Genomic DNA, 14,624 nt, shown 5'->3' on the forward strand with positions numbered 1-14,624 from the left:
TATTGTTTCCTGAGTCTGAAATAGTAAAAAGCATGCCATTTAGATAGCTCATAAAAGAGATATTATTGCCTGTCTGAGATACACCTGAAAGCTGCATTAACGAAGTCATTCAAAGCAACAAGAACAACAAGCTTGATGTTAAGCATCTCACTAATGAGTCCTTACTGAGCAAAACTCACATAAAACAATTGGAAAGAGATTCCTAGAATCTGAACAAATCAGGACAATTAAAAACCAGGAGCAGAAGCAAGAAGGTTTAGTAAAGAAACTGTACTGAGTCTACAAGGATCAGATGAACTTCATCAAATGTGGGGAGTACAATGTCCTTCAAGATCTCTGGCTTCCCAATAAGGATAAGGGAAACCAAAGATCTTGAAGGACGTTGTACTCCCCACTTTCGATGAAGTTCGTCTGATCCTTGTAAACTCAGTTAAGAGCCTAGGGGTTATACTGGATTCAGTATTATTACTAGAAAAACAAGTTAAGGCAGCAGCAAAAAATGCTTTCTACAACATCACTCTAACCTGGAAGATGGCTTCTTATCTTGACACACTAACCTGGCCACTTGGATCCATGCTATGGTAACATCAGGGCTTGACTATTGTAATGCTCTATACATAGGTCTCCCATCTAAGTTAACTAGGAGGCTCCAATTACTGCAAAGCTGCTACAACTCAACAGTTATCAGGAATGAGCAGGAGCATGAACATCACTCCCATCCCACAATCGCTCCATTGGCTACCTATCAGTTACCGTGTTCAGTTCAAGGTATTGGTTATTACATACCAAGTTTTTCATGGCTTCTGGTGTACCTACGGGACCGCCTCCCTCCATATTTTCCTCCATGACAGCTTCGCTCATTTGAACAGGGTCTCTTGCAGGTGCCAGCCTGCACACGGGTGAAGTCAACAGCAGCCCGTGCATGGGCTTTCTCTGTGATGCCCTCTACCCTGTGGAATGACCTGCCTGAGGAGGTCAGGAGAGCCCTCACTCTCTTGGCTTTCCATAAACAATGCAAAATTAAACTATTCAAAAAGGTTTTTTACTCAAATCAGAGGGCTATATTGTAGGGATGGGGGTCTCAGATGCTTCGCTAATGAGTTAGGGACCATAGACTTCATCACTATATTGCCTTACATATTATCTGTTGCTTTAAATATGTACTTCTATGTACCAACTGTTCTCCATGTTGTCTAATGTTAGTCCTAGAATTGATTATGTTCTGTTTCAGTATTTTTTCTGCTCTGTATTGGATTCTTGCTAATACCATGTCTTTTAAACTTGTATTTATTTACTCTATGGCATTGTTTATGGAAATGTCCTTGATAGTGTATTGAAATGTATTTGATACTGATTGTACTAATCTCATACTGTGTAATCCACCTTGAGTCTCAGTGAGAAAGACGGACTATAAATGACAGAAATAAAATAAATAAAAATAAACTGTTGGCACAGATCAGCTGTTGACTTTGCTCTCAGCTTTGCTCTCCGTGGTTCACTGAAGTCCTGGGCCCAGACAGGACACTACTGGCCAGCCTAGAGCCAGGCATTTTCAGCTGCCATAGTAGGATATGCTTACCTTCTGCCTAGCTGCCACTTAGCAGAAACAATTTTCCTCACAGGCTAAGGTGAAGAAAAACCATCTTTAGGAAGCCAGTTTAGAAACCTGAACTTCATAAGAGAAGTTAGCAAAATGAGCATTTCCTTTAACACAGTTATCTGTCCAATAACTACATCTCTATTAGAAAAATGAAAAATTACATACATTTTAATTTAACAACATTCATTTAATTTTAAAGGCTCCTCATACTATTGAACATTTATTGAAAGCAGCCGTTTATTTACTTAAGAATATTGACCAACTGGGCTTGTTAGCTTACTATGGCGTTGACAATACTGCATGAGCTGTGGGCCAGATTTGCTTCTACAGCTGATTGTATTGTAGCAGATGTGTGCAGGGCGCGAAGGGTTATTACACAGGCAACTTCTCATAATAGTGTGTAACTGAGGTACATCAAACTTTACAAGAAGCAAAGCTAGATAAGTGCAAGTACTGAAGCAAATATTTGCAAAACTCATTTATAAACGCCTTTTTCTACATGAAGTTGCCTGGGGAGATCATGCAGAGATTGGAGGAAGCACAAATGTATATGCTGCCTCTCCAGAGACCCACACAAGGCAACTTACAAGTCAAAAACAATACAACAAAATAACAAAAACAATGATGTGTAATATTGACAAGATTAAAACCAGGAGCAAAACATGCAAAGAGCCCGTTGGGGTAGTAAAAGCAATTCTAGCAGGAGACTGAATTCTATTCACAAAAGAGACCTCAGGCTAGAAGCAGATCATTAAAATAACAGTAAAATAGATAACATTTCAGTCAAAAGACTGTGCAGAGATGGTAAGGTAGGCACCAGGTGAGCTTCAAGGGAGAGGACATTCCAAAGGCAAGGCATCAATGCTGAAAAAGTTCTGTCTCTGCCACCCACCTCATTTCTACATATTGGTACAGACAGCAGGACTTGGGACTCGGAGTAGGATCTTAAATGAAGAACTGGACAATGTGGGAAAAGGTAGTCCTTCTGGTACCCTGGCTGCAACTGTTGAGGGTTTTAATGGTAAGAACCAGCACTTTGCACTAGGCCTGAAGAAAAATAGGCAGCTGGTGTAGATCTTTCAGGACAGGAATAGTAATAAGTTAGGGTTCAGTCATAAGAGGCATCTAATCTGCTAGTGGTTTTTTTATTATTTTATATAAATTTTATTTTTAATTACTAACCACAAAAACTACAAAGAAGGGAAAACGGGAACAGGGGGAAAGGGAAGAAACAACGTATAAAAAACACAGACTACATCTACAAGTATTGCATTCCCTTCATAATACAATTATTTAAAGTTAAACTTTCTAATATGCTATTAGATTGGTAGATCTTATAAAGTACAAACTACAGTCAGGATCAGGTCTTCTCCCCCCCCCCCCCGTGTCTCGGTCGCAGCTCTCTCTGAACAGCTACAGTAGCTGCGCTCACTCCCTCCTCCCCATTTCCCCCTTCAGATCCTAAATCTTCTCCTTGCTGAAACTCTTGATGATTAAACACAAAGTCCCTCAGCTGTGCTTCCAATGTTATCTTGTAGGCTTGGTCTTTATAACTGAACAAGATGCCTTCCAGAAATAACCATTTGTATTTTATTTTACGCTTCCTCAGAAGAGCTGCAAACCTTTTATATTTGAATCTTCTTTTCCGAGCTAAAAATGGAACGTCCTTCAATATCTTAACCTTGTTACCCAGAAAGTCCAAGTCCACATTGTACGAATTATATAAGATGGTGTCCTGAGTCTTCTTAGATGAAAAATCAATAATAATCTTGCGAGGCAGTTGACACTTCATTGCATATTTCGAAGATGTCCAGCGGACTTCCAGAATATCGCTTTTTAACTCTTCTTTAGTTGCCTTTGCAAATGACGCCAAAAGTTCCGACACCAAATCCTTTAAGTTTTCACTTTCCTCCTCCTTCACATTCTGAAGACGCAGTACCGTCTGAGCACGATCCACTTGTAACCCTATCAATTGATTCTCCAAAAGCTTTACTTCTTTGTTTGTTACTTTCATGAGTAGTGCGTTTTCCTGAGCAGACTGCTCTGCCCCAGACGCTACGTCTTTAATGGTTTTCACTTCGTTCTCAACTGAGCCAACCCTTTGATCGATTTCATTTAGCTTATCAACAAAGGGCTTCATAGCTTCAACGACCGACCGTTTAACCACCTCTTCAAGAGACTCTCCTTCCCCCTGCAAAGCAGCCAAAACAGATTTGCCCACAGCAGGGCTCTGCTTTTTCGTCGCCATCTTAGGGGGGGGGGGGGAGTCTGCCAACTGAGTTCCAAAACTCAATGAAGGGGAAGATATCCGAACCTTCTCAGCTTCAACTCCCACCAATCCTTTGCATACGCCTAGAATAACAGAAGGGATTCGCTTACTTTCAGGTTTTCACCTTAAATCTGCTTGTTGCTGTTCTCCATGGCCCGGCAGCACACGATGTACTGCGCAAGTCTGCCGGCCTCCGTAGGAGCAAACGGGCAATTTACCCCCTGCATCGACTTCTGGGGGCTCTTCCCGCAGCGCTCTGGACCCTGACCCCCTCACTGGGAGTCCTGGGGGTTAACCCTCGCAGGCCAACCACCCGGTCAGGCTGCTCGGGCGCTTCCTCCTAGACCTGCAGAGAGGAGCGTCCGACATGGCCGGGAAAATGAAACCGAATCTAATCTGCTAGTGGTGATGGGGAGAAGGGACATTTGCAAGCAGAGCCATGATTTCTTCCCTAGGGAGAGTTTGAAATGTTCCCACTTATAGCTTTGTCCAAGCTTCTGGGATCTAGACATATTCACAACTTCCCATTAGATTCTTCTATAATGACCAAGGAAGTCACCCATTCTGTGGGTTTCTAAATTTTCTTTATATTGCTTCCATTCTATCTAGCTCCTCCTTGTGCTTATCATGCAATGCAAATAGCACTTTTCATCATGGATTGATCATTGGACAATTGCTTTATTAATTTGGATGGTGTATTTGCCTGGTAAGCAGCCAAGTCCTTCAAATAAGTCTTAATTTCCAAAACATATACTTTTCTGCTTTCATCCGGGCCACCATGCTGGCTAACAAATTAAAAAACATAAATAATAAAAATGCATCTTAAAAGCCACTAAAACAAAACAACACACATCATTAAAACAATTAAAACCAACTTAAATACACATACAGAGACCTAAAAACACTTAACAATTTGCAGTATTTTGCAAAATGGTTGTGCTTCCCACAACAGAGATTCCCAACAGCTAGACACTGCTTGGTGCTAATTAAGATCAACAGAAGTTTCTGGATGGTTTTCAAAGGCATCCTCATGTAAAGCATATCACAGTAATCTAACCTTGATGTCATTAGGGCATGAAATGTGCATAGAACACAGCTCTATATCTAAATCCAGGGAAGTACGAGAAAAACTGAGCCAGGTTGCTTTCATACACATTGTATAATGCACTTTTAATATAGATAAGCAATCTTTTGCAAATGGATTTTCTTGTGTGAAACAAGAAAATACACTTGCAAACAATTGCTAAAGTTCATTGAAAGTACATTATCCAACTTGTGTGAACGTAGCATCAGTGTCTGGAGGCAGTAAAGGACTTGACATGGATAGATAAAATGAAATGCAATTAGGACAAGTTAGAAATTCTGTTGAATGAAAATAAGACCAATGTTGTAATAAGTATACAACTTCCAATGAATAGTATTACTCTCCCCTGAAAGAAAAGTTTTGGATTAAGGAGGTGAGGCTCCTGGATATCTCATAATACTCCCCTTTAAAGAGCAAGTTGCTTTTTGATCCAGGGCTACAGTTGGAGAGATAGATCTCCTCTGTGGCACATAGCACCTTTAATGAGTTTCAGCTTATTCACCATCTGAGATGCTATCATGAGAAGTAGGATTTGGCTACAGCTTGCCATGCTCTGATTACATCCAGGTTGGACTGTGGAAATGCTGTTATGTGGAGCTGCCTATGAAAATATTTTGGAAACTTTAACTGGTTCAGAATGAGGTGGCAAGATTGCTAACAGGTGTAACTTACAAAGACTATACCTATATCTAAGGTATAACTTACAGAGACATTGATCAAAATTCATCTGAAACATATGGATTATAAAAGTACATCAATAAGGTAGAGAAGAGTTTGTTCAACCTTCACTACTCCAGATCTTGTCTCATGCAGTGGCCAACCAATTACTCTGGAGGGCTAGCAACAGGAAATAGAGGTGGAGAGACCTTCCCCTGAAGTTGCCTCCTGGCACTGCTATTCAGAGGTTGACTGCCTCTGAATGTGGATGTTCTCTTTAGACACTGTGGCTAGTAGTCATGGATAAACTTGTCCTCCATGAATCTGTCTAATCCCCTTTTAAAGCTTTCTGTGTCTGTGGCCACCAGTACATCCTTTGGCAGCGAATTCCACATTTTGATCACTCATTGAGTAAAGAAGCATTCCTTTTGTACTCCCTACATCTACTGCACATCAACTTCTTGGGATGACCCCGAGTTCTAGAATTTTAAGAGAGGGAGAAAAAATTCTCTGTCTCATCTCGGTTGCCCTCTTCTGTACATTTTCCAGTCTGCAATGCCTTTTTGAGAAATGGTGACCAGAACTGCACACAGTTCTGGACTCAAATCCTGCAGATGTGAAGAAGGGAATTTTAACTCTCAAAAGCCTCTACCCTGAAAATCTTATTGGTCTCTAAGGAGTACTGAACTCAATTACAGCAGATATGAGAAGGGAGCTTTGACTCTCCAAAGCTTACACCCTTGAAAAATCATGTTGGTCTCTAAGGTGCCATTGGACTCAAACCCTGCTGTCCTAATTCACCTTGAGCTCCAGTGAGAAAGAGTGGCTGTAAATGAATAATCAAAGACTTTATGGGTTAACATCTGGCAGTGCTCTCTCCCACTCTTATTTAACTTGTGAATGGTGGAGATGTGCAGTAACTGGAGCAGCAACACATGCCTGGCTTTGGATCTCTCTGGGTCCACACCTCTGTGTGCCAGCAACAAACTGGAGGCCACCCCACCATGATAACTTTCATAATAGCAGCCACTCATGTGTGTCCTCCTGGGAGCCGCGTGCTGGCCAATCTCTCTTCTCTCCTTTCCTCTCTGGCCCATTTTGATCCGATATCCAGACAAAAGGAGACAAATCTAGTGCCTCAACTTCTGCAGCATGAATTAGGGGATCAGGTGGGCTTGCTCACTTACCCATGTGACTTGCTTGGAATCCTCACCCACTCTCACAAGCCCCTTGCTGGGTCCATTTTTGCATTACATGGAAGGGGGAAGCTCACCTTCGGAGGAAAAATAGCAGCAGGGAGGGAAGGACCTTGTGAATTTCACCCAGGTGCCTTGGAAAGAAAGCCCCCTTCTTGCAATGCCTGCCTGGGAGGTTTCCTTCTGGGGAGAGCAGCGCGCCTTTCAAACCTTCTGCAGGGAGGGGAATTACTCTCCTTCTGCTCCTGGGACTTCTTGCAAAGGGTGCTTTTTGCATGTACCCGGGAAATTTTGTGTCTGTAAGAATTCTGCACCCAAGGCAACCACCCCTCTCGCCCTACCTATGCTACGCCACTCATCCTGACTCTTCAGAAAGCAGATAGTATTGAAAAGGGGATGCAAAAAAATGTTCTAGCTCAAACTTTTTTCCTCCTGTTACAAGACCAAGAGATCTCAAATCACCACAGACCTGTGCTGTAACAAGCACCTGTGAAGGACTTTCTACATCTTTCACTTTGCACTGAAACAGCAGAACTGACCATGTCCAGAGCTCTTAAGTTGGAACTTAGCCAATAGACTTATTGTACAATAAACATACCCCAGATTGGCTCCAATTTTAGGGAAAACATGACAATGTATAGAAGATAATCTTCTTACACTCTCTCCACCCTGTTGTAACTAAAGCCTTCTCCATATAACTCTTCCCTGCTTTCAGTCGACATGCAGAGAGGGATAGTGTGTATGAGTGCACGGGTCCTATCTTCACACAATGGTCAGCTTGTGAACATGACACCTACACACAGATCAAATGCACATACATTGGTGCTGTACCCATAATCAGGAAAGTTTGGAAAGGTACATCCCTGATCATGGAGAGGGAACATATGCACACACACTTTCCGAGGATGTAGATGCCATGCTCATGAGCTGGCAATCATATGGAGTCAAGGATGGAGCTACCCTCATACTTGCTTCTCCCATGTACATGTTGAGTGAACACAGGGAGGGTTTAAGATGCAATCAAAGTCTTATTGCTTGACAGGAGTGATAAAATGACCAGACTACCCTGCAATGATTTATTTAACCCTGAGGTAATTCAGTTGTCCATGTGGGTTATCTTTCATGGCTTATGAAGATCATGAATTCCACAGATTGAATAAGTGATGGCATTTACTCCATACATCCAGTTTATCTAATGACAACAGGAATTTTGATGTTAAAAATCATGATATTCTTAAGTATGGAATTTTTAAAAATCAAAGCCTTATTGCAAAGATATTGTGAAAATAAATGCAACAGAATTTACTCCTATTCTCATTTTGCAGTTGTGGGCTTTGCCAACATAACTGGCATCTGATATCCCATGAAAGACCATGAAGACCTGTTGAAGAAACAAAACTGCAACAAAAGTTCTATTTACTTCAACAAAAGATTCACACAAGCCTTTATTTAATAAAATAATGTGAAAAAAATGATAATCGTATTTTACATTTTATCAGACCTAAACCCTGAATTGCAAAAAAATGTTCTGAGGTATTAAGACTGGGAAAACCATGCACAATGTTTTTTTGTAAGAGATCCAACACTACGGGAGGCAGGATATTTTATGAACAGACCTTGACAGACCACGTTGAAGGCCAGAATGAAGCGATGTAACAGTTTATAAGTATATTTTCAGTCATGATATTCAAATAGCCCTGATAATAAACCATTTGTGTAAGTTCACACAGAAAATATAGACACAAAACCCACAAGATCCTGAAAAATTACATGAAGGAATTGTTTCAAGCATGTACAATGTGCAGCTGCACTGGAATTCAGTTTGTTCAATTTAATACTGGATATAGGCCCAAAATGCTGATAAAGTTAGCATCCAAACTATATTTTTCTATAGTCTGCATCATGCAGCCTCACTTATTGTCAGTAAGACGATGAGCTGCACTGATACATCTAAACTGCTATATTTAAATACCTAGTTAAAGAAACAAAGTCATTCAACTCTATTTCCACTTGAGCAAAAGGTGTGAGTCAATGTGTGCTAACAAGATACTTGCCCTGTTCTTCTCAAGCAGGTCTCTTTCCCCCATGCAGTGACAATCTCATAGTCATAAAAGACAAAATAATATTGCTGACCATAGGCAGGAAAAGAAAGAAAAGCAACTTTGAATTATAGACATGGGTCACAATTTACCTCAGAATATAAAGTGATAAGTGATCTTTAAGTGCCTCAGTTCTGAAGAAAGATAGGGAGTCCACCATCTTTAAAAGTTGGTCAAGGTTGTCAGGTCCCAACTCAGAGATTCGCCTGTATGGGCTACTGAATCAGGACAAGACAGCTGTGACTATACCACTAGTTCTTGTGTCAGTCTCCTCCCTCACCTACAATCGTGAGGGAGAAGAGCAGAGGAAGGGGCTAAGAAAAACAAGTGGAGAAACTGCTGCACTTTCAATTTTTTTGGTTTAGCAGGGACTTACTGGAAACAGTGTCCACTTGACAACTGGACAATGAAGATACAAATATAGCCCTGGATGGTCACCATTATTGTAAACATACTAGACCCTCTCTAAATCATGCTAGTTGTAGGTAGACATGGGTACGAACAGAAAAAAACCCCGAACATGGTGTTTGTTTTTCGTTGCCATCCATGAACAACAAACAACGAACATTGATGAACATGATCCTGTTCACGAACATGTTCATTGTTCCTTGTTTGTGGAGGCCAGCAGGCTCTCCTCCAGCCATCAAGATCCTACCACACCATTCCCTGAAAGCCAGAGCTAGGAGTCCCCCTCTCCTCTGGTCTTTTCCTCTTGTAACAAATTTGGAGCTCTAGTCCACACTTGGAAGGAAGACCTGCCTATCAAGCTAAATTGGGCTTAGATTGGGGTTTCCAGGGCAACAGCAGGAGTTCAGACAGAGTTCAGACAATCCCTGCCTAAGTTGCCAAGGGAATTGATTGCAGGTGCCAGACTGTCTGGCTTGACGAACAACAACGAACAACAATGAACGAGGCTTGCAACTACCACCTGTTGTTTAGAATGGGGCCTCATGAACAGCTTGTTTGCAAACAGCAGATTGGGCTGTTTGTGGGTTTTTTGAGTTCGTATTGCTGTTCAAGCCCATCTGTAGTTGTAGGCACTTTAATAAGAAAATAGATAGGTTCATAGCAGGTAGATTCTTGACTTTTAGTGACTTATGCCTGTTCCTCCTAAGCTTTAACATACTCCACGATTATAACCATTGCTCTGCAGTCTGTAAATGAATTGTTCCCCTTCTATAAAGAACACCCTTTATTTTTAATGCAAAGGGTTGTTTTAATAAAGGGAATTCTACAGTGATTTTCAGAGTCCTTAGCAGAAGCCTGCCCCATTGAGCTCAGTGGAAATTACTTCTGCCTGTATATAATCATAGTTAGGATTAAGCTGCTAGTCTCCCTGAATTCTCATGAACTTTTACAAAGCCCCTTAGTATATTTTGCTTTCTCTTCTCTCAGCCTTTCCTTTGTCAATTCTCTTAATAAGAGAGGTTGCTAGAATCTTGATGAACATCTATTCTTCTTCATACTACAAGTCAGTATTAGAACTAAGCAGACTGGTATTTATTGAATTTGGCTAAGATCTACCAAGAATTGACAAACTTGTTACTTTCCTGTTCAAAGCATTTTAAAGATATTTAATAGAACCTTTAATAGAAATTGAAATGAGTAACGTTTAGACAAAATTGGATTTTTGATCAATTGCGTGTCCTAATAGAAATCAGTCAACAGAAGGAATTTGACAAATTTTGTAAATAAAATGTGAATTTGCATAGGAATGTGTTGAATATCTCTCTGTTTACATTTTAGGGCTGAAAACAGCTATTTGGAGAAATAAAAAAATACTTCCAAAGCAATGCCGACTATGAAAATATTCACTTTTCCTCCATTGAGCTGCTTCAGCTTCAGCATTATTATTTCTTCTTCTTGGATTACTAGATTCCAGCCAATTAGGGGCCACATAATGAACATGATTATGTCATAATGTTAGACAGCTGATCAGAATTTGCTGTATGCTAAAATCACGGAAAACAAACGAAGTCAGTTCAGAGTGAGGGCAATGCTTCGTGAATTAATCATACAGGTGATTCCAGCCAATCAGGGACCATGTAGTGAATACGATGGTGCGTAAATATTGCACTTGCTAAGGGAAATTGTAAAGAACAAAGCAAATGAATAAATTAACATTTTGCCAAAAATACATTAAAAGGGGTAAGGGCGCTTTCTTTAAAACAGTGAGTAGGTTTAGCTCAGCGTTAAACATTCATTATTAAAGATTCTGGCTTTATAGGAACAAGTCATGCATCCATTCTTGTCATTTCTGTGTACAGTGGAAAGTCACATAATACAAAGCAGAATCCAGCCCACCACAACATTTCATCTCACTGCCAAATAAAATAAAATCACAATCACTTATTATTTTAAAGTCTATAGTTTCCTTTCATGGGCTGGCAGAAATGATAACTATATTCTCTAAGTGCTATATTTTTATACAAAGGTTTGGTATAAAATTTATATTTTTGTAGATAAAAATAGAAACAAAAACAAAGCTTGGTTGTTGTGGATTTTCCGGGCTGTATAGCTGTGGTCTTGGCATTGTAGTTCCTGACGTTTCACCAGCAGATGCCAGCCACAGCTGCTGGCGTCAGGAACTACAATGCCAAGACCACAGCTATACAGCCCGGAAAATCCACAACAACCATCGTTCTCTGGCTATGAAAGCCTTCAGCAATATAAAAACAAAGCTTGTTCTTTCCAAAGTATTGCATATTACCTGGCACTCATATTTATTTAATATGAACAAATTTGGAGGAGGTGTTTTTGCCATAAGCCTTCAAAGCTTTGAAAGCATTTGGGGTTGTCAATAATATCACAGACACAGTGTCAAATATCCTGATCACACACATACAGAAATTAAAATAATAACTGTTTTACTTCTTATTATCTATACAATAACATATACATTCTACAAGTAGGGAAAGATTAAATTTGAAAGACGCAAAATGCTGACGGTGCCATTTCAAAGGAAATATTCCATGACAATCTCACAGAGAAAGTCCAAAAGATTTTTCTTTCTAGTTGAAGACTGGGTTTTGTATACCATTCAGAACTGGGCTACTGCCAGACCACTTCCTGTGGAGGAGGGTGAGGGAGAATGTGAAAAAAACGATGCTCATTATTCCCAGAATCACTACTCCTGAAATCAGGGCACTGGTGACTGAATTCATTTGAAAAGCAAATCCATTTGGACCAGCTGCAAAGGAATAAGAATTAAAGAGGAAAATGTTACTGTTTTACAAGCACCAGGAACCATCTAGACATTTAAATTTAAATACAGATTTATTTACATAAACACAGATTTATTTACATAAAAGCCCCAATCTTTTTCACTGTTAAGAGGTTAAGAATTCGGCTCACCCGGCTGCAGCGTAGCCACATAAGCCGGGAGCTGGCCTTTGCAACCCCGCCTGGAGGGAGAGACAGGCTCCCTTCCTAGGCATATGGGGCTTTGGTCGGGGGAGGGGGAGCCAAGAGCCTTTTACAGATAGCTCCACTTTCCCCGGCCACAGTTGCTTCGTGCGCCCGACCTGAGCAGAGCACATCTCAAGCTTTCTCAGCTGAGCTCCTCTGAGGCTGGTTTTACTGAAGGCCCTCAGGGTTAGGCAGTAGTATCTGCCCTGGAGAAGCTGTGATATCCCCCTGCTTGCTACCTTCAAACTTCAAGAGGAGAGCCAGGGCCCAGTGCCAGGCTCACTGGTTTGGCAGAGACTTTTTCATATTTACATTTGGGGCCTGTTGTCTTTCAGTCAGGAGGGCTAAAGTTGTTATCCGCCCTGAGCCTGCTTGCGGGGAGGGCGGAATATAAATACAATTAAAAAAAATAAAAAATAAAAGCAGGGTTATACCCAGCCCTTGCAGGCCTCTGGCCTACCTAGGCTCCTCTTTCTGCAACACTGTTTTACTTTGTTGGGAGAGAGTACCTGTGGCCAGCAGCAGCAGCAATAGGCTTTGCTATAGGCCACATGGGAGAGTTGCAGCCATCTGAGGGGTGGATTAATTCATACTTTATTGTTACTGATCTAGCAGGCTGGATACTGGTAGCTCTCCTCCCTCCCATCTAGGCCCCCCCCTCACTGTTTACACTTACTTAGAAGGGAGTATTTCTAGCAGCAATAGCTCTGCCTCAGCCTTCAGGCAGCAGGGGCCATTTTGCAGGAGGGCTTGGCAGTTTATTCAGTTGGGTGCAGCCATTTTGAGAGTAGCAACCAGTGACCTTAGTCTCATGGCAGTACAGCCATGTTGTGAAGACATCTACAATATGCACAGCTCCAAGAGCAGCCATTTTGAGTGTGGCATTTGTGTGGTCTGATTTGCCTCTTGCTTACTGGCATAGCAGTCATTTTGGTGGGGCTTGTGCAGCTACCTGCAGACTCATTCTTTGAGGATGATATAGAAGCCAAAGGGATGAAGGAAATACTGGGCTATCTGTTTCTATCAGTTGGAAGGGCTGAAGCAGGGTTAGGCCCAGCCCCTGCAGCCAGCAGCAGCAGCAATAGGCTTTGCTATAGGCCACAGGGGAGAGTTGCAGCCATCTGAGGGGTGGATTAATTCATACTTTATTGCTACTGATCTAGCAGGCTGGATACTGGTAGCCCTCCTCCCTCCCATCTAGGCAGTCATCTGAAGGGTGGCTTGCTTCACAGATTATTGCTACTGGCTTAGCAAGGATCTACAGTCCCAGGGTCATGGCTGGTTAAACCACCTGCCCCCCTTCCCTTGCTCAATTTTGCAGCATTTGTAGGCCGAAAGGGTTGTTTTTAATTTTTGTCACTCATGTCACTCACACCATCTAATAGAATGCTGTGTTATTGCACCTGCTGAAACCTGCAAAGCTTTCACACAGGGCACAGTAGTCTAAGATGTGATCTGATCTTTCTACCAGATTTGCACAATTGACGGCTGGTAGCAGGTCTGGCCTAGGCTGCTATAATCCAGTCATGTTGAGGGGGTCAACCAGCTGCCGCTGGGTCTGCAGCTTCTATATCTTCATTCTCATCTCCCATATAGAGTTGGCTTTTGGAGTGTCTACTTGCTTGGCCTGGTTTCATCACTAGATCTCTGAGTCATCCACATGCCCAGGTCACACCTGCCCAAGAGGGTTGTAACAGTGGGGTTAGCCAGGCCTACCCTTTTTCTGGAGTAGGGTGGCCTTATAGTTATGGCCCTCAATGGGACCCAGTTCCTTATGGTTCCCTCGTGTATGGCATGGTTCCATATAGGGCATTGCTGTTTGGGGACACAGCATTGCCCCTGGGGATCACTTAACACAGACCACCCGGGACAAGATAATAAAAGGGGAATGTGTGGATGTCTTCACCCTTCTCTTCAGGGAGCTGGAGAAGAAGGATAAAGACAATCTGGATGAGAGGGACAAGGAAAAGATTAGGCAGAGATGGATTGACCAGACTTGGTCCCAATGGTTGCCCAGCTTTCTTAATTATGCAGGGGTATTGGAGAGGGTGGAGCCCTGGAGGGCTCTCCCCCTCTTCCAGTCCATGAACATCATTTACAGAGGATACACTGATTTTGAAGGGGCATCTTGGCTGCGGTATGATGAAGAATTTCGCATATGGGCAGCCTTGAACCCAAGCCGTCCATGAGACCAAATCCACTAGCAGCTGTGGCTACAGGTGATGGCTCCTGCTAAATCTAATCTAGGTGATAGGTCAGACAGTGGTCACCTGATTTTCCAGGCTTCACAAGCATCAGGTACCCGCACTCC

The 14,624-nt window shown here is 41.9% G+C and overlaps 1 protein-coding gene across 1 annotated transcript in view; it reads right to left on the reverse strand.

The window, feature by feature from the left end:
- Positions 1-11,916: 11,916 nt before the first annotated feature.
- The window catches only part of ZPLD1 (zona pellucida like domain containing 1), a 40,678-nt gene continuing 37,970 nt past the window's right edge, over positions 11,917-14,624 (reverse strand). The window contains exon 10 of the mRNA XM_054974862.1: positions 11,917-12,095. Within this exon, the coding sequence (XP_054830837.1) occupies positions 11,917-12,095 (179 nt within the window). The remainder of the gene's footprint in view (positions 12,096-14,624) is intronic.

The sequence above is a fragment of the Eublepharis macularius genome, chromosome 3 (assembly GCF_028583425.1).
Source record: "Eublepharis macularius isolate TG4126 chromosome 3, MPM_Emac_v1.0, whole genome shotgun sequence".
Lineage (NCBI taxonomy): Eukaryota > Metazoa > Chordata > Lepidosauria > Squamata > Eublepharidae > Eublepharis > Eublepharis macularius.